Source organism: Eleutherodactylus coqui, chromosome 6, assembly GCF_035609145.1.
Source record: "Eleutherodactylus coqui strain aEleCoq1 chromosome 6, aEleCoq1.hap1, whole genome shotgun sequence".
NCBI classification, from domain to species: domain Eukaryota; kingdom Metazoa; phylum Chordata; class Amphibia; order Anura; family Eleutherodactylidae; genus Eleutherodactylus; species Eleutherodactylus coqui.
In genome coordinates, this window is record NC_089842.1 from 146,941,130 (window position 1) to 146,962,311 (window position 21,182).

The 21,182-nt window shown below is 41.8% G+C and overlaps 1 protein-coding gene across 2 annotated transcripts in view; it reads right to left on the reverse strand.

The window, feature by feature from the left end:
• PPFIA3 (PTPRF interacting protein alpha 3) overlaps nt 1–21,182 on the reverse strand; it is a 141,279-nt gene that overhangs the window by 18,821 nt on the left and 101,276 nt on the right. Inside the window, exons 17-25 of one of the 2 annotated variants that reach the window (XM_066607903.1) lie at nt 20,277–20,434; nt 15,145–15,302; nt 11,747–11,840; nt 9,479–9,560; nt 7,575–7,775; nt 7,243–7,305; nt 3,450–3,476; nt 3,025–3,200; nt 1,619–1,716 (exon numbers count right to left, since the gene is read on the reverse strand). In XM_066607903.1, the coding sequence (XP_066464000.1) occupies nt 1,619–1,716; nt 3,025–3,200; nt 3,450–3,476; nt 7,243–7,305; nt 7,575–7,775; nt 9,479–9,560; nt 11,747–11,840; nt 15,145–15,302; nt 20,277–20,434 (1,057 nt within the window). The remainder of the gene's footprint in view (nt 1–1,618; nt 1,717–3,024; nt 3,201–3,449; nt 3,477–7,242; nt 7,306–7,574; nt 7,776–9,478; nt 9,561–11,746; nt 11,841–15,144; nt 15,303–20,276; nt 20,435–21,182) is intronic. The other variant, XM_066607904.1, reaches the window with a different exon arrangement.

Genomic DNA, 21,182 nt, shown 5'->3' on the forward strand with positions numbered 1-21,182 from the left:
CTGTAACTGAATGGTTTTTTTCAAACTGGCCCTGCGTGGCTGATATGCATGTCCCTATATCTGGCACTGTTATACCATTATTTCAATAAAAAGAAATTGTTTAAAAAAAGTGTTACCTTAGCTAGTTAGTTCTTTCTATCTGAAACTCCCACCCTCTTTTTCCTCAGATGGTCATGTGATCTCAATTCTGACCAGCTCAGATCTACTTGCGGTTATGAGTTCATTTTCTAGTCAAATTCTCAGTTTGTGTGATGCTGTTGCTTCGAGCTACCACAGAAACTTTCTAGAGGTTTACACAGGCACTCCTATCACACTTACTGAGGGTAATCACACAGCTTCTGCCACACAGTTATAATAGAGGAGATCACAGCTTATCCTCTTGACTGTATACTTCTGTCACTTATTTAGGTGAATATAGGATGCAATGATAATTAAGCTGTCCCTCGAGCAGGCAAAAATGTTATAGCCTCAACTAATACTGTGCTGATGCATCATGGGATTGAATGAAACAGAAAATAAAAAAATATCATTCTCAAGATGGCACCTTATAAACATCATACTGGGCGCTGCACTGCAGGGAAGTACCTAGAATACACATAGGAGACCTTCTGATTATGATAGGCAATCAGATGAGGGGGGCAGGCATGAAAAAAATTTGGTTTTGCTGGAGTGACGCTCTAACAGCCATTATGAAATAAACCTTTATTAGATAAAAATCCCATACTTCTACAAAGCTGAATTTAAAACGTTTGTATCCCTGTGACAATACTTACTGCCACACTGGTTTTACAACTCAATGCTTGTCAAGACCAGTGATTGTCTACCATTGAGAATATTTTGGTGGTTCTGCTTTAAACACTGAAATTTTTGGTTGTTCATAAGTAACTCAACGATGTAGATGTTACAAAGAAATGTAAACTTATTGCCTTCTGAATTATGAGACAATATGTCCCTTACTCTCAGGTCGTATTTGCTTAGATAATGTTTTTGAATTTGATCATCACAATAATTTTTGTCTTTTCTACCGATATCAAAGATTGCTGAAGTAGGTTTGTCATTGGGTACCTGAATGGACCCCTTCACTATTGCCTGAGATTTCCATAGGCCCAATCATAAGTGGAGGATTTACACACAAGGATCTATAGTAGCACTCAATCAAAATAAGATATGATATAATCATTCTCTAATCACACATCATGGGTGGATAAATGGGCCCCGACGACCAAGAAGACTACACTCTATTTTGAGAAGTTTGAAGGCTCAACATATGAAGTTGTTAAATATGAGTATTTAGCCAGATGTAGTTTAAAAGTTTTAAAGGTTTTTTCTGATATCCAGGATTTTGGAAAACCCCTTAATCCAAGTAGTGCCATCATGTCCATTTAGATATCACATCACAGTACCATAGCAGCTATTCATAACAAAGCATGAATGCAATGTCATGACCGTCTTCTATGGTTTTGTAGTGTGACATCTATGGCCATGACTATGCAGAAGACTGGTGATGGGGGAAGGCATGTACCATGGCCCTAAAAATCATCTTTTTGTAGGCTCAGAGCATATTTTAGCTATGTTTTAGTAAATATTCTTATTAGTTTGTCCACAGTGGTAACCATACCTTTAAGTTGGTTTTGGCTTTCCTCTCGCCTCCTCTCCAGTTCCTTACGGTCATAGTTCAGTCTCTTCAGGCACATGATACCATAATGAAGGCTAACCCTGATAACATAAAAGAATAACACATTCGGATTTTTTCAGTAAGAAAGTTTTATATTTACCTAGAAAAAAAAGAGTTTAGCTTACATGAGACGGATGTGTACCTGAACAAGCCCTGTTCATATATCTTATTAGATCATAGGGACATTGTAGAGAGGGTCCCAGCACATATGACCTCCTAACTGTTTAGAAGTTTGATACTATATAAAGTCTGAGTTTGTCTTTACTTGTACCCTCGGAATATTTGGTACTTTATTTTAAAGAGTTACTAATAGAGATGAGCGAGCATACGCGCTAAGGACAATTACTTGAGCGAGCATTGTCCTTAGCGAGTACCTGCCCACTCAGAAGAAAAGGTTCGGGTGCCGGCGCGGGTGAGCGGTGAGTTGCGGGAGTGAGCAGGTGGGAGCGGGGGGAAAGAGGGAGAGAGAGATCTCCCCTCCGTTCCCCCCTGCTCTCCCCCGCCGCTCCTCGCCGGCACCGAACCTTTTCTTCCGAGCGGGCAGGTACTCGCTAAGGACAATTCTCGCTCGAGCAATTGCCCTTAGCGAGTATGCTAGCTCATCTCTAGTTACTAATAATATTTGTTTATAAAGTGATGTATTGCCCGGTCACTACTTTATTTTTCAAATGAGCACCGACTCATTCAGTGTTATTGGATTTACTCTTAGGGCATGCAGCAAAAATTGGCAACTGAGCTGTGGATTTCTGCAGCAGCCGTACAAATATAAGGCCACAGCTCCACACATAAATTTCTATTTTTTTTTCGATAGGCAAATCAGTGTGTGTAACTGCCAAAATATAAACTGGGCAGATATGGCACAAAATCCACATCCAGAAGTGACAACTCACTTCTTTTTCTTTAAGCAAAGCAAATTTGAAATCCATAGTGAAAAAAATCGGATTTCCATTCAAATGAATTGGACACAGATTTGGAGTGATTTTAGTACGGCATCCTTGCCAAAATCTGCTGTGTGAATATACCCTTATGTGGTTTCCTAGAAATAAGTCTCTGTAGAAATAGAAGAAGCACCATTTTTTTCTTTATGAATAGCTACTACATGATTGCTTCAGCCAATCAGAGGCCACTCAGTATCTGAGCAGTGGCGTCAAGGGAACAGAATGTGACTGCTATGGCCTTTGATTGGCTAATAGCTGTTCATAAACAAAAAAACAGCCGGACCACGGGAGCTGCAGTGCTGAATTGCAAGGGGAATGAACAATGCTTCTTTTGTCATTTTAACACATCTGCACCTATTTTTAAAAAGTATCCCATACTCTGATACCTCTTAGAGGAAATATTGTGCTCACCTGTGGAAACTATCTACCATTTTGAGTTGTCCTCGAAGCTCCTTTTTGTTCAGATGATCTAACATTCTAGCATCGACTAAGGATTCCATGAAGTAGCTACGATACTGGGGCAAACCAAGACTAGGGAGCCAGTCATTACCAACCCACTCGTGATTCATGTCTCCGTATGCTAGGATCTGTCAACACAAGAACAACATGATATGTGTCATTCTCCTGTGTACAAATAAAGGATAGTTTACACAGAGCAGGCTGTACAATATGTAGTTATGATATTAGGCCCAGAGTGACATTGGGATATACAGGCTGCACAAAACTACCTGATCTTGAATTTGTAATGATTAGGACTTTGTGGGGAAGAATGGGATCAGCTTCAATTTGACATGCATTACATATTTGTATAAACAGATTTGTATACATCTACCTACCTGCTCCCAACTGATCTCCTTAGTCTCCTGATAAGCGTTAGAGTGTTAGAAAGGATAAAGCAGAAATTGAAGAGGTGAGAAGAGTGATAGGGTAGACAAGCAGCACACATATAGGCAACCAACAGGAATAAACCTATGTATAAGGAACAGCAAGCAGCGAATTGTAGATACAAACAAGGTAAATCAGGACCTCTGGCTCTGTCTGCTAGTACAACGGTTTCAAGAGTGAAATGTACCAGATAACATAGGGGAAGATCTAGATCTTATAGTGTTGTAGGGATGAGATGTTAAAAATTCTTCACACGTTGCAGATTTTGCGCAAATCATTAGATGCACCATTTGGTGTGGATTTTGACACCGTTTTGATGTGATCAAATTTCACCCTTCCAATTGAGGGGATGAATTCTGCTGCAGATCCACACCACAAACCGTGCCAAAATCCGTACCAATAATGCAGATTTTGAAGTGGTTTATGGTGCAAAATTTTACTCAGATCATGGTGTGGTCGTTCTTCTGCGGAAAATCCACGCCAATTCTGCTACATCTGACTATACCCTAAGGCCGACTTCACACGGGTGATAAAATCGCACAAGATTTGTGCATTGCGAGACACACAAATCCCACACAAATATGAACCCCATTTTTTCAAATGGGGTCATACACATGAGCGATGTTTTCCCACATGGAACCACGATGCGAGAAACAAATCGCGAAATGTTCTATCTTCCTACATGCTCTCGCATCACCCAGTGTTTTCATTGGGGCCGGCAGCAGCATCACTGGCTCCATTAAAAGCAATGGGAGAAACTTTGCGATCCTCTGCCGCAGCTGTGACAGCCGCGCCAGAGGTTCCCTGCATCCCCGAAGTGATGCAGAGCTGTTTTGTCATGATAATGCCTTGCATTCATGGGGATTTTCACATGGATGGGGAGCGTGATATTGGGGTGGGATTCACGTCCCCACATCGCGCTCGCCCCCCGTGTGAAATAAGCCTAAGCGGTTTCTAGTTAAATCATTGTACATAGAAAAGTTCTACAATTTTCTAATATACTTTCTACTTCAATTTTGCTTTCTGTCGGTGATTGGAAATATTAAGGATTAAGGCGATTTTGAACTTAAGAACCACAGAAATGTGAGAGCCTTCTATTAGTCTTAACTTTTTTTTTTTACATTTCCATAGCTGTATAGGGCCTTGTTTTCTGTAGGATGTTTTAGAAATTATTTTGGGCTATATATAAGTTAATGTTTAATCTATACTGGTTGTTGATGCACAAAAAATGCTATTGGTTCTTTTAGTTTTAATACTATACCCTTTACCCTACTACAGTTGACAAAATAACTTTATTGTACTTGTCATTACGAATTCAGGAGTACCTAATACGGGAATGTTTTTTTCCTCTCAAATGCTTAAAATCCTCTTTATTCAAGAAAAATTATTAAATAAAGATGTACTTTTTTCTATTGTGTCGTCACTTTGTTTAATTCTAAGCTTCAATTATTGTTAACATTTCTTTCTAATTCCACTATAGAAGGCACTTGTCAGGCCTCACATGGACTGCTGTGTACAGTTCTGGACGCCGGTGCTCAGGAAAGATGTTGCAGTGCTTAAGGGGGTTCAAAGAAGGGCAACTAAACTAATACATGGAATGAAGGGACTGGAATACCCAGAGAGGCTATCAAAATTGGGATTATTCACCCTGGAAAAAAGACAGTTAAAGGACAATCAAATAACTATGTATAAATACATGAGGGGACAATACAAGGATCTCTCCCATGATCTGTTTATACCAAGGACCGCGACGGTAACAAGAGGACATCCTTTACATCTAGAAGAAAGCAGGTTTTATCACCAACATAAAAGGGGGTTCTTTACTGTAAGAGCAGTGAGACTGTGGAACTCTCTGCCTGAGGACGTGGTGATGGCACAATACATAGAGGTGTTTAAGAGGGGACTAGACGTCTTTTTAGAGCGCTATGACATTATAGGATATAGACATTAAATAACTAGAAGGGTTGTTAATCTGGGGATCTTTTCCGACTGCTGGACTTGGAGTCCTGGTAGGAACTTTTCATATGTTGATCAAGGGATTATTCTGACTGCTATTATTGGCTTTTACCTCATTGGGGTTTTTTTTGCCTTCCTCTAGATCAACAAGATTTTCGAGTACTTCCGTACTCGGGTGAAAAGATTCAGGGAGCGCCCGGGGGGCGGGGGTAGGCGTGGCGGATCGGGAGGTAGCAGCGGAGAACAGGGGGGAGCCCTCTCTCTCTCGCTCTCCCCCCCCCCCACTCCCCGCTGCAACCCTCCACTCACCCACGGCGCCCCCTGAATCTTTTCACCCAAGTACGGAAGTATTCGAAAATCGCAGCGCTGGGGCGAAAAAGGGGCGTGGCTGAGTTTGTTCGCTTATTTCTAGACCACAGTCTAAGTTTAATATTAGTATGTTTTATGTAATATGAGAGAAAACCGGAGTACCTGCAAGAAACCCACACAAACACAAGAAGAACATACAAATGCCATGCAGATGTTGTCCTTGGTCGGATTTGAACCCAGGACCCCAGCACTGAACTATGTGCTGCATTTCAATGGGATGTAAAAAATGCACAGGTTCTGATGTGGATGTCATCACGGAATTTGCACCAAGGAGTTAGGGAACTTTTTACTGTAATGTAATATTCTATGTCTATATGAAATTACATTACAGCCCGTTATGGCATATCTAAGGTATTGCCCTAACATGGACCTATACTAAACAGCTCTGGGAACCTTTATATAAAACGGTCATTCCCAGCGAGTGCAATGCTAAAACTGGTATTAACTTGATAAAGGGAGCCCAGAATGTTAAAAGGGTTAAACAGACAGTATTTGAGTTCTCTGATCCTGCTCCTTAGTGCTGGAGGGTGGCTGTCAATCACAGGGTTTATATACAGACGCTGGAAACCTGTGTTGTTCTTGTCCAACTCACACAAGTGCATGGCTCATTACAAAATAAATAAAATAAATCTTGGTATTTGTATAGCGCCAACTTATTCCGCAGCGCTTTCAGGTAATTATTACTTATTACCCCCCACCAGGCTGGGTTCTCATTTTACCGACCTCGGAAGGATGGAAGGCTGAGTCAACCTTGAGACGGCTACCTGAATCATGTGGGGATTGAACTTGCAACCTTCATGTCGGAGGCGAGAGCTTACACTCTGCGCCACACGAGGCTCATTACAAGAGAGATCTGACACATTTAAAAGGGGCATTTGCACAGGTAATACCCGATTGGGATGGGTCCCACCTCTGGGATCTTTATTTACCAGAACAGGAGTTCTTAGACTTCCGTCGGCCATTTTTCCCATTGAAATTAATTGAGAGGTGGCAACGATCAGCCTAAGTACCTAAATCCCATAGATTTCAATAAAAAGTGTCCACTTTATTTCAGCAAATTATGGCCACTGGACCCCCCTTATTCTGATAGGTAAGGATCCGAAACGCAGGACAGGAATCCAATGGACATTTATAGCATATTCCTTGAGTCAATGCGAGTCAGACAGACTCTGAAGGTTTCCTTTTGATGGCTGCATGCACAGATCTTAAAAATGGTGAGAAACTGAAACACATCACTATCTAGTTAAGGGTTTAGTTTCACATGTCAAATGGCACTAATAGTACGGTGTGTGGCCAGGCGGGGCAGTTCAAAAATTGCCTCCGTTGCTTGATAAATCTGGTGCAAGCCACATGCAAAAGTGTTTCTGAAGCAACAACACATTAATAAATATGCCGCTCTGCTTGCTTGATACTACTTACGGGTTTAGTGGTAGCGGTTAAAGTTTCCATTTCTTCATGGGTCATCCACACATTTCCTGTTGACTAGATGGAAAAGAGTAGGGGATTGGTGGGTTAATGTACCAATCAAATGGTGAAATGTATGGCAGAGACCCCACATACAGGTATCGGCTTGCCGCTTAGACTCCACTTGGCTGAGGCTGCCAATAGCCACACAATCTTGCCGGGTTTATCGACAAGACCATGTTCCTATTGTCTGTCGCGGCTGGGAGGACTCTCAGCCGCAAGTCGGTATCTGTATGTGGAAATACAGCCTAGTATAGTCAGTCTATGTCCGCTTCATGAAGGCTCACCGTGCGTGATGTGGCTGGTGCTGAAGGACTCGTAAGAGACACCATCTCCTGGATGGCTAAGCGTAGCTTCAGACGATGTAGAGGGTTGCTGATACCGATCTCACGCTGGATTTCTGTATCAGATAAGTTAGCCATAATGGCTCCGCTCTTCACATTGGCTCGGCATGCAGCCACATACCAGGCTGGCATTCCAACCCACAGCTGTGAAAGGAAGAAAAGAGATTTTAGTTCAATAGTGGCATGATGGCTTCCTTACATGAGAGCGACTTGAGATTTCAAAGTGTAAGGACAGTCAGGAGACTCATTCCTTTCTAGACCTTAATGAGGATGTCCCTCTTGAACACAGTTTTAGTTTTCTTTAACCCATTAGTGACCGGCCTGTTTTGCGCCTTAATGACAAGCTATTATCTTTGTTTTTTCATCATTGAATTGAAATTGCCATAACTTTATAATTTTTAGTTGATATAGATATATGAGGGCTTGTTTTTTGCGGGACAAGCTGTATTTTTTTAATGGCAGCACAGTGAAGTATGCAGAATGTGTTGTAAAACTCATTACATTTATTTGGTGGGGGGGATATAAAAAAAACAAACTAAAATTCCATTTTTATTCTTTGGTTTTCTTTTATTGGCGCTCACCGTGAATGACGATGTTATTCTCTGGATCGGCACAATAACGGCGATACCAAGTTTATATAGTTCATTTTTATGTGTTAATACTTTTGCAGATTAAAAACACTCAAAAAATAAAGTTAAATGGTTTCTCTTTTGCTGCATTACAAGACCCAGAACAATGTTATTTTTTCATCAAAAGAGCCGTATAAGGACTCATTTTTATGGGACAACCTGTAGTTTTATTGGTACCATTTTCGCTACAGATGACTTTTTGATTAGTTTTTGTTCCGCTTTTTGGAAGGTAGGAGTAGCAAAAAAACAGCAATTCTAGACTAGTTTTTTGTTTTATTTGCAGTGTTCACTGAGCAGCATAATGACATTTTCCCTTTGTTCTGGGGGTAAATACCAAATTTATTTAAATTGTTTACTACTTTTCCAAAGAAATTAAAATTGAATTCGCATTGCCGCATTCCAAGACCCATAACTTTTCAATTTTTCTGCCGGTCAGTTATTTTGGTCGTTTTTTGCGGAAAGAGTTGTACTTTCCATTGATACCATAGACTTTTTGATCCATTTTTAAATTTTTTGGCAAGGTGAATTGACATAAAGTAGAAATTCTGACTTCCTTTTCTTTACCTCACTCATTGTGTGGGATAAATAGCTAAATATTTTAACGGTTTGGGGCGTTAGGAGTGCAGATACCTATGTGTGTTTATTTTTATTTCTTTATTTAAAAATAGTGTGGGGTAAAATGATTTTTTTTTTTTTACAGTGGATTTTTCTTCTTAAAGCTTTATTGATTTTTTTTAGTCACAAACATAGGAAATGGGGGAGGCTCAGTACTCATGCCACCAATAGAAAGATGGAGGAGAAGGCAGCTGCAAAGGGAGAGACTCACACACAGACATGGCTGCTGCTCCCACTAGTGAGCCATTTACTGTGTCTGACAGCTTCTGAAATCACATCTACACTACTCAATACTTCTCTATTGTCCCAATGTTGATGTTATTTCTGTGTGTGCGACAGAGAGTTAGGGAGCAGAAGTTGCTGTTTTCTCCATGCACAGTGTATAGAAGGCATCATAACAGCAGCCTCCACCCACCAGCTCACACATAACTAAGAATCAGATATATAGCCTGCAGAGGGGAAAATTTGTGATGCATGCAGTATACAAGTTATATATTGGCTAGATATACTATTATTCCTCATGCACACACAAAGCAGATTATTCTGAAAAGTGTGGGAACGCTTTAAGACATGCCTATTATACAGTATACTTTTGTACTATACCTCCAACCAAGAAACAACAGTTGGCCCATCCCAAGCAGCAAATGGAAGTCCTTGTCTACAAGCCTCTTCCAGAAGTTCATGCCTAAAAGAAGCACAAGCATAAACATATCTGTCATTTTACTCTGATATGCTAATATCTAAAAAATTAATTCACTTTTAGCAAAATCAAGAAAAATACAGCTTCATTTTTTTTTATCATGAATGCATTTTCATACAATAATTAGCTGCGGATTACTAACAATGGTGCAAATGCAAGAAGTGCAGGATATGTCGTAGCACCGCAGACCTGGTGCCTGAGGGGGTCCGAAGACCACTGCGTCCCATACAGTACTATAAATGTTATGTGACTGTGGGAGACTCTAGTACAGGTACTGCATCAGGGAGCAGTGGCGTGGTTACAAAACTTGGTTTCTGTGTTACTGGATTCCAGATGTCACCATAGAGCAGGAGTGGCCAACCTTCTGGCTTCTCTGGGCCACGTTGCAAGAAGAACAGTTGTCTTGGGCCACACATTAAAATACACAAACGATGCAGGACATAAGGAGAGGGTATGTGTCAATTCCCTCAAGCTGCATAACAACTACAGCATTGGGTGGGAATGGATTTGCACTGTCTGTTACCCAGGCTACATTCACACGAGTGCGAAACTCGCCTAAGTTTTGTGCGTTGCGAGCCGCGCAAAACTCACGCGAATATGAACTCCATTCTTTTGAATGGAGTGCAAATAAGGAAGATGGAACAATACCTCTGCAGCGCTACCTATTGGAAGGCAGCATTCCTGCAAGTCAGTGTTAGACGCTTTATACAAGCCTTATAACAATGACTAGAAATTGAAAACCAAGCCAGAATCAGTACACACACAGCGGTTTTGGGGGTTTTGTGCCTTAGGTTTCTAGCTTGGTTCCCAGTCATTGTTATAAGGCTTGTATAAAGAGTCTAACATTGACCTGTAAGAATGCTAACTTCCAATAGGTGGCCCTGCAGAGGTATTGTCCCATCTTCCTTATTTGCATATTTCCCAGAGGAGCATGGATGGCCTTACAAGTCTCCTCACTCACCTTCTAGGTGCTCTCCTTAAAACTCAATATTCAAGTGAGCAGCCGATGTACTGGCAGGAGTATGCTTCCTTGCCATATTCTTCACTCTGTAAAGAGGTTGTGCAGTTGTAAACTACTGATGGTCTGTCTTTAAGACAGACTATCAATAGTAAATCAGCAAGGGTCGGCTACTTTGGACCCCGCAGATCAGCTGTTTGCTGTCTGATGCACTTGTGCACCAAGCTAATTCCTGCGGGAAGCAGACAGCTCCATTCCCACTGCAGTGGTGAGACTTAGTATTACAGGTCATTCACTTCAATGGGAACTTCACCTGTAATACCAAACCTGGCCACTGCAGTGATAACAGCAGTCTGCTTCGGCATGCATGCATCAGCTTAGCAAACATTTACATGGCAGCTGCCTGGAAAGTCAGACTGCCGATGACCTACTATTGATGTATGTATATACAATGGTGCAAACAGCCTATGTATTGGCAGGAAAATCACACTAACAATATTAACAAGTGATCACAAACTACAGTGGGCCATAGCAGAGCGGCTTAAAAGTCTATTAACTAGACGTCAAAAGCCAAACATGAGGGACCCCACAAGCATGATGTACATGTTGAACTTTCTGACGTTTACGATGCCGTGGTACAACTCGTGATGATCCATTCAACACATAAACTGCTTAAGACTTCACACACATTTGAGACTGCAGGTAAACAAGAGGATATTTCAGTAGATGACAAGCAGTGACTCACTGATGCAATTTACACCTGTTCACAATGCATGAATTTCTGGCCAAATGTGTCTGTGCCACTTATAGAACAGACCTAGTTAAACTAGAAGAAAACAATTGCACTAGTCAACAGATCCCAAAGCGAAGTCATGCACAATCGGGGTTATATACAATCAAGTGTAGGGGGTGCAACCTTCTAATATACACCCCATTCTCTACCTCTAAGCGTTGATCGTTGGATTTAGTGGGATGGTAATGGCGAGCTTTGTGAGAACATATACTAGAAGCCTGGTCCTATTCTATAATTTGGCAAACAGCACATACTGCCAGGGACCACCAGGTATTTTGCAGGGGGAACTGTAGTAATGCATGGCGGCCATGCAAATAAATATATTACAAAGACAGCCTGAGTTTCCCAGAATGGAAGCCGCCCCTACAAATATACAATTTCTCAGAATGAATGCATTCTCAGTAAGAGCAGAGAACTTACTTCTTCTTGTTTCTGCGGTCTTTGTCCACAGGTCCCGCCAGCTTGGACAAGCCCATAGGATCGGCTGGGGAGGTCTCATCAGAGGGAGTTCCAGCTGCAAAGTAGTGTGTGAAAATAGCAAAGTAACTTTATTTGCAAGTATATTGTTAGTGCCACAGTTTGATGCAAGTTTATATTATGTTTGTTTCTTATAAACTGATATGTGTCTTTAGCAAACTGTGTTGTATTTCTATAATAAAAGCCACCCCAAAAACTAAATCAAAGATTTCCAGTCTCCTAGATTGAAAAAAAGGTAGTCTGGTGCTGTTAAGGCCCTTTTACACGTAACAATTATCACTCAAATTTCGTCCAAATAGCCGTATAAACGTGGGCATCGTGCACTTTCCGTTTGAATGATGGATTTTGGTTCACTTAAAATCCATCGGTCAGCCACTAAAAGACTGAGCAAATACATTCCATTTGAATGTATTTCGCTCATCTTTCAAAAGACTGCAGGAGGTTCTTCCCACAGCATGTTTACACTAGCCATGAAGAAAACAATGGGATGTTCCAGCAGCTGTTTGCACATCTGGGCAGATGTTTAAACACACCCTGGGCTCTGCAAACAACTCCGGGAGATCCTTTTACATGCAAATGAAGATGATAAAGTGCTAATGGCCATTAACAATTTATGTAAATAGATCACTAAATCTTTTATTCATTTGAAAGATTATCTTTGCATGTTAAAGGGCTTTTAGAAATGAAGAACAGAAAACATCCCAGTGCCATACAATGGACCGAATTTATGTTTCTGTCATCACAGTTTTTCTGCGGGCTCAATGTCCTGACATCTATTACTGTCAATGGAATTTGGAGGGAAGATAACAGGCTACCCGAGTGGTGGCAGTGGTCCATAGTATATACCACCGTATGTAGGTTTTCAATACTGAACTAATAATGCTTCATATCTGCTATACTTGAACTGCAATATAACAGAAAATGCTCATTACACACTGCAATTACTCAGTTACTTTTTTTTAATCATAAACGACGCTTCTTCAGTAATATGATCAGGGTTATTTTCGATTAAGAACAACTTACAGAACACTCCTTACTTTGCCCAACATCAGGAGAGTTCTGGCTTTCCAACACAGAGTAGTTCTAAGAAGTACATGGGCGCCACCTAGCTTCCTTCACAAGCATAGCAGTGTAAACAGCCCTGGCTCAGACTGCAGGTCACTACAAGTCTACTTTCTACTTAGAGCCTCTATAATCAGCAAAGGAACTGCAATGTAATTGGGCATTATAAAATGGACTTGGTGCCAAGTTAACGCCTTGAGGTCCCAGGGCCGTTCTCCACTGTAGCTAATGGGGGTCAACTTTTTAGCCCCAATTCTATTAGGATCCCACTGAACTAAACATCATGTTTGCGATACATCGAAAAAGCTCCCAATGTACATGGAGTTCCATGGAGGTCAAAAGTGTTTTATTGGAGTCTGAATAGCCAGCATACATCAGTATACCACAAAAAAGTATGCAATAGTGTAGTAGACAATGCTATTCCATACAAAGATATCCAAAATGTTAACTGGGAGCCAATAATATGATGTGGACAGTGCTTTAAACTGTCATAGTGATAAAGAAGGGGCAAAGAATAAATAGGACTCACCCCATAGACTGTCTACATCTCCTTAAAAGAATATATCTATATAGAAGGTCACGTCACACTGTGCCGTCTGCAGCCACCGGGGGTGAAGGCGCTACGTGCACAGCAGATAAAGTCGCAGGTGAAACGTGTCAAAAGCTAAAACCTAGGACACTCCAGCTGAGTTGATTCCAGACAAGTGACTGGGGAGCTGCGTTACTGACAGCATCATTTATACTGGGAGTGCAGGGAGTAAGTACTGCTAGTCTAGGACATCTAAATGACCAGATTTCAGAAACGGAGAGCAGGACTCTATCCACAGCTATTATCTGTATTTATGGTCAGCGAACGTAGGCCATAGAGAATAGACGAAGGTTGGCCATAACATATCACTGCAACACAGTTTTCACACAATTGGTAGAAGTTTTTATAAAATGACCTCTTGTCAACACGACTAGTGCTGGTCACTGACAATGGGCCGACTGTTACTATTAGTGTGTTCACTTTTTTGAAGGGAGCTGAATTTAACCCTTTCCAATCCACTGTTTGACGTCTGAAGACTTTCTGATTGAAGGCTGTACAGCTCAGATGTTCAGCAGGGTATTCTTACTGCATATTATTAGCCGTTCTGTTGTCAGGGGCCTCTCCAGCATGTCACATATTGCAGTACTGTTTCTAGCCAGCAGATGGCGTAATTGTATAATGGCAAAAAAAAAAAGTCCCCTAGGAAACCTTGAATTCAAAATTGGATTGCAAAGGGTTAATGTCAAACTTTAACAACCCAAAAAACTGTCTAGTGTGTTGTAAGGCAGAGAAGGCCTGCGGGCAGAAGTGGACAAACCTTTCAGTAGGTGATCTACTTTTGTAGAGTCGGAGTTAGGGTGATCCCCCAGTGGAACAGGAGGAAGAACTTATGGCTGCAGTTTTTTTGCAGGTCCCTTTATTTTTTTTAGATACTAACGTGCCCCTATAACAGTGATAGCAGCCACAATTACCTATTTATTGCACTAATTCATTTCTTAGGCCAGGTTCCCACCTCATCTAAATAATACACCATTAAATTGGACTGGAAAATGCTAACCAAAACCCAGAATATGTGGATCTTGCAGCATTACAATTCATCAAATACAAAGCAGAAATCTGCCATAGATACTTTGGCTATCTATGTTCTAAAGAATGCAGACTGAACGCTGGACAATCATGAGGCACTTAGTGAAGGTCAATGGTCAATGGTCAACTTTAGAGATATGAAACTATGATGGGACAGACTTATTTGACCTTGGGTACCTGTTATAGGCGTTTGCATAGACCTTGACCAATGGTAGGTGCTAGCTAGAGATGAGCGAGAATACTCGCTAAGGACAATTACTCGATCGAGCATTGTCCTTAGCGAGTACCTCCCCGCTCGGAAGAAAAGGTTCGGCTGTCGGCGCGGGTAACAGGTGATTTGCTGCAGTGGGGGGGAAATTCCACATGTGAATCCATACAAAGATCAACGTCTTTATGACATGGACTTTAGAGGCAGAATTCACATGGAATTTTTACACGGTGAATTCCACTGTGTGAACATATCTAAGAGTGCCGGGAAGACTGCATCACTCAAAAGAACAAACTCTCTAAAGACCCTTTGCCTGACATGAGCAATAGAAGGACACAATGAAAGGAACCACATAGCCAATCCCATGGTGAATGACAGTAGTGAGGCATAGTGTGAAGTCATTAACCTACACCCCTATAAGACAATGATGGGATAACAAGAAATTCATGTTCTTACCAAGAGATGAGGATTCCCGGCCCATCTGTCCCATACGTCCCTTCTCCTTCTTGCCAAACAAACGCCCAATTGAGGACTTGATGCTTTTCTTTTTAGCAGCTTTATGCAGGGAGTCCTGGCTGGTGCTATTGGTGCCGCCAAGGCCATCTGCGCCCAGACTGAGAAGGAACAAATAAAAAGCTGCATGTCGGACTTTCACCCCAGTTTGGAATAAACCCTATAGACTTTCCTCTTTACCCAATAGAATTTAGTCTGTGTGGTTTCTTTTTACTTCATCCTCTTTCTTACTGCATCCTCTCAAATGATCATTTCTTTAAAGGGACCCTGTCACAATCTATAACCACCATGAACTAAGTTATGCTGCTTACATGACGGAAGACGTGAAGTCCGGGGATGTGCTTTTTATACTTACCAGGCTTCCTGTTCCTGTGCTGTAGTCCCTGGAAGTCAGGGGTCGGTCTATAGGCGCGACTCTTTTCTTCACTCAGTGCGAAAGTACTCTCACAGTTCTCTATGTGCGTGTATTGACTGAAGAAGAGAGTCACAATCATAGACTCAGCACTGACTTTAAGGGGAGACAGCCTAAGGAGGGAAAGCCTGATAAAGTATAAACTAATATACCACCAGACTTGGTGTCCCCTGTCATAAGCACCATAACTTAGGTTGTGGTAAGTAAGGCATGTGACAGGTTCCCTATTAGGGGATATAATGGGTTCAGCAAATAAAGGTTATTGGCATACTGTAAAGTTACACAATGTTCCAATATACTATCCATACCAATTACTCAATTTTTCAATAGCTCTGCTTGCTGTGATACAACAAAAAACTTAATTTTTTAGGTCTAGGAGATAAAATTCTGTCCTGGTGGTGTGACAGACACAAAGGTCCATGGCTCTGGTAACTGTGCTGTAACTACAAGGCCTCACACAGGCATTTGCAGAAATGCAACGTTTTTCAATGCTGCATTTACTGCGTTTTCAGCAGCGCTGGCATGCATTTTGGCTGCGCTTTCAGCACAGCTGAAAATGCAGCCAAGAAAGTTGATAAAAAAAGGAATACTCACCGTCCGGATCCCTCTGCTGCTCTCTGGAGTTCCGAGTAGGCTTCCCTGCACTTGTTAGTGCCGACAGAGCATATTCTATTGGTAACGGGATTTGAAGACCCCGCCTCCAGCAAGAGATTGCTCTGACTGGTTCATCGAGCACTGGCTCAGCCAATCAGAGCCAGCCATGGATGCAGTAATCACAGCCATTCATTGAATGGCTGGGATTGGTTCATCGTGCGTTGGCTCTGATTGGCTGAGCCAGCGCTTGATGTACCAATCAGAGGAATCTCTTGCTGGAGGTGGGAATTTCAGTAACCGTTATCACGCAAGATGATTTGTCGGCACTGACAAGTGCAGGGAAGCCTGCCCGGAGCTCCAGAGAGCAGTGGGAGGGACCGGGATGGTGCCTGCTAGGTGAGTATTTTTTTTTCATATAGTGCAGCTAGGGCTGATTTACAGGAAGGGCTTATATTTCAACCACCCCACTTCCCTCCCGAAAATCAAGTGCGTTAAACGCTGCCAAAAACTCGGTACCAAGTTGTGCTGCGTTTTCACATTCATTTCAATGGGCGACATACAGCTGAAAATATCCAAAAATAGAACATACATCACTTTCAAAGCATAGTATTGAAGACGCTGTGTTTGACGCTTGTGTGAGCAGCCCCACTGAAATGAATGGGAGCCTTGTACAGCGTTTAGCGAAGCGCTGGAAACGCAGCGCTAAACGCTGTACAAAAACGCCTGTGTGAGGGAGGCCTTAGGTTTGTCTACATGGTACACATTTTCTGCTATAAATCCAACTTCATTTCATACAGAGCAAAATTCACAGGTGTAACCTATGGATTTTGCTGGGGACTTTGCTATGAATTCATCACTGATTTGATCCCACTACATTACAAAATCTGCAACAAAAATCAACATGCTGAGTATTTTAAAATTAGCACTGCATGTTAATTGTGTGAAAAATGCCTTCAACATGTGGATAAGATTTACTAAATGAAATCAACATGTCTGCCACTGGATTTCTCAAAAAAATGGGGCCTGAGCTAATCCACAGCAATACCGTCCCGTGTGGACCTACCCTAAGGCCTCATGTCCACAGTGAAAATCAGATCCGCTGCGGATTTGGGCTGCGGATGCAGTGCGGATGAGCTTAAAATTGTATTTTATTGCATGTGGGTGACATGTAGATGCGTTTTTTTTTTCACGCGCGTATGTACGCGGATGCAATATTTACGCTGGCGGTGTTTTGCCCACTTTACCCCACCTCCTAGTACTTTCTCCACCTCTCAGCCTTGAAATCCGCAGCGGATCTCCCGCACCCATTTAATTCACATTTAATATCCGCAGCGTATCTCCCGCACCCATAGAGATTAATGGGGGCCGTCCGGAGCGTGATCCTCACTTAAATGGAGCATGGCGCGTTTCTTTTTATGCACCGGCAATTTTCAAATCACTTTTAAATACCATCCGCGGATATTTATCTACTCGCGGGTGTCCAATGCATCCCTATGGGGCGCGGATCCGCGTGCGGGAAAAACACTGCGGATTGTAAATAACAATTATCCCGTGGACATGAGGCCTAAGGGTCTATTCCCATTGTGTTTCATAGTAGTTATACATCGGAAGGATTTCCCAATGAATACCTAAAACAGATGTTTGCGACGGATGCAACTGTATAGCTTTGCACTGCAAAATTTTATCCATGGGCCTCAATGTGTATTTAAAAAATATTATACACACACACACATTATATATATATGGTGTGTATGTTTTTTCTTTACAAGATTCTATATGGAATAAAGCAGCAGACCGCGCTGTTCTGTACTGCAGAGAAAAAAGTAAACTACCAAACAATACCAAAAGGACAGTCAATACTAAAGTGACAGGGGGCCTTCGTATAGGTTGACTATGCGCCAGGAGCTTTGCATGCATATGCACTGGGACGATGTGAATTTACCCCAACGAGCCATGTATGTGAATGATCATCATATAACCCGAACAGATTGTTACCTGCTTGAAATACACAAAACAGGTTTCTACTGAATTACAGCAAGCAGAGATCTTAAAAACTGAGAAACTGAAACAGAGAGCATGCCGGAAAATTATATAACTCTTCATTATGCAAAGAATAGGCTTTATTTACTGAAAAAGTTATAAACCAATAAATATTATTATGTGTTCTCCAACTGTCCCTTGTATTTTCGCTGTTACAGCATGGTTTCCACATTGTAGCTGTTATCTCTATGAGCCTCCATTTCTCTCCCACCACCTGCAACTACAGTATGTCTGAGCTGGTCTGCTCTGACGGAGCAGTCTGACAATGACCAGCACAACTGTAAGGCTATATGCAGTAGATGACGAGCTCGATCAATACAAGCAACGATGCAGGTCCTAACAGAAATACTACAGCAAGAGTACTATCACTGGGAGGTGAATGGATTTAGTGAGGCTCACACTGAATCAAGAGGAATTACATTGCTACATGAAGAGGAAAAGCTGATGCCAAATATGATTCCTAATCTTTGTCCCTGGTGGAAGAAGGTTAAGAACTTTAAAAGGATGTTTCCTGAAGGAAAACACATTGTGCTGTAAAAGCTGCACTGTGACCAAGTAACCATGATAATGACTTTAACAAATTGCACGTATAATAGTGACTTATCAAGCAGAAGTAAAGCTGTTTGTACAAGGAGGGGGATAGAAGTGGAGGGGGTCCTACAGTAGCTTCAGGCCTCCACAAACCCATGAGTGCACCTTTTAGCCCTTTCACCACACTAAAAGCGGACAAAATGGACAAACTACTGCCATTGCCTGCTTCTGTGATGATGGCAAAAATTCTATCCAGCCGGTTCTTAGTTACAACTACTTAAAGAAAGCTGGATGACAAACAATACGGCTGCCATTACAGCTCTGACTAGGGTAATAATCCAAATTATCTACTATCCTAAACTGCAAATCTAGGTATGCAGCACTATGTGTTATGTAGCGGAAACCGTATCGTTTTATGATTAGGCAGATTTTCCATTCCATTGAGAAAGCTAGATGACAAAATAATTTGGGCTACACTGGAAAAGTTATTAACAGTAGGTCTTATACAATGCATCAAAGTAGTGCAAAAACCCCACACCCTTTACTAGATCTTTGAATGATTTAGCAGTTATATAATTTTCCAATGTGTGGGTCTCCAGCTGTGGAGGAACTAAAGCTTCCATCATGCCCAAGCTTCCAGGGCGTGCTAGGAAATGTAGTTTTGCAACATCTGGAGAGAAGCACAAGTTGGAAACTACTGATCTAGATTGTACTATTTGCCGCATTTCAATAGTGTGAACTAGTCCATTGTGCCCAGAGAGTAAATACAGGCATCATCCAAGGGGCCACTGGTTATCAGCAAGGATATGTATGCCTTCACAAACACATTTTTTAAATTATATCAATGCATATGAAAGAAAAAATAATCCAACTTTGCAATAGTTCTCAATTAAAAAATTCTGAAAGTTTTGTTTCTATAGTTTCTCTGCAGAGTATGCGTCTCCATGGTAACAGACAACAAACATACTCTGTGTAGTCTGATTCTGCAGTCATACTCCCTTCTATCTGTCTCTACTTTTGGCTATTCTACCAAATGTATATTAGCATGAAGCAGGGGATAAAAGAAAGAAAGTATGAGACTGCAGGATTACAGTACTTGGAATTTGTTTGTGTCTCCATGACAACAGACAACAAACAAAACAATAGAACATTTTTTATTAAGATCTATTGCAAAACTGTGCCATTTTTATTTTCAATCTATTGATACAATTAAAAAATGTGATTGCAAAGGTATACAGAGCCCTTCAGCATATTTCTAATATTCTTCCTCCAAATTGAGATCTAGTTGCATGTAGTGAAACTCAGCATTAGGAACTCCCTTAAAGGACCCTTATACATTAAATATTTCAAAAGTATGTACATTTTTCTGTTGATATGCAAAATAAAGTTGAGATTATGAGAAAAGTAATTTATCCTGCTGGTCAATTCTCTTAAGTCTTCCTGAATGTGATTACTAAATGTAAGCAAGCATGTTAAACAGCATCCTACTGCAACTTACCTGGCTCTGGATTCTCTTCCATCCTCCAAGGAGCTGGCCTGTAGAGCAAGTGCTTGGGTCATTCTTTCCAGTCGTACAGCACGAGGGGTCAACGGAGGGGTGGTCTCACATTGCATCAAGGACTTCTCATCTCTGCTGTCTTCTTTAGGAACATGATTCTATAAAGTTAAAATGTACAAAATTAGAAAAATGTCTGGAGTATAAGGCCTCATGTCCACGGGGAAAATCAGGCCCGCCGCGGATTCTTCACGGAGAATCCCGCAGCAGGTCCCTCCTGCCCCGCGGACATGAGGCTAAAAATAAGAATAAATTCACCTGTCCGGACGCTGCGGATCTTCCCTACGCCGCGGCCGGATCTTCTTTCTTCGGCCCAGCGGATGTGCTCGGCACGCTGGTAGCGTGCCGCATACATGTGCCGGACACATCCGCCGGGCCGAAGAAAGAAGATTCGGCCGCGACGGAGAGAAGATCCGCAGCGTCCGGACAGGTGAGTTTTAATTCTGGTACGGGTGTTCCGCGGATCCGGACAGCTTCCATAGGCTTCAATAGAAGCCTGCGGGAGCCGTCCCCGTGGGAGACCCGCACAAAAATGGAGCATGTCGCGTTTTTTTTCCCGCATGTGGATCTACGCCTGAAGGGAAAAATGACAACCGCAGGTATTTAACTACCTGCGGGTGTCCAATGCATCCCTATGGGGCGCGGATCCGCGTGCAGGAAAAACGCTGCGGATTTAAAATAATCTTTTCCCCGTGGACATGAGGCCTAACACAGCAGAAAAATGCACTAAAGTTATTATGGGGGGTACAACGTTGTATGGGAGAGGTTGCCTAACTTTACTTGTAGATGGAACGGCCAACTAGTATAAACATTAGTTGGCCGTAAACACACTTCATATTGCATATTCTT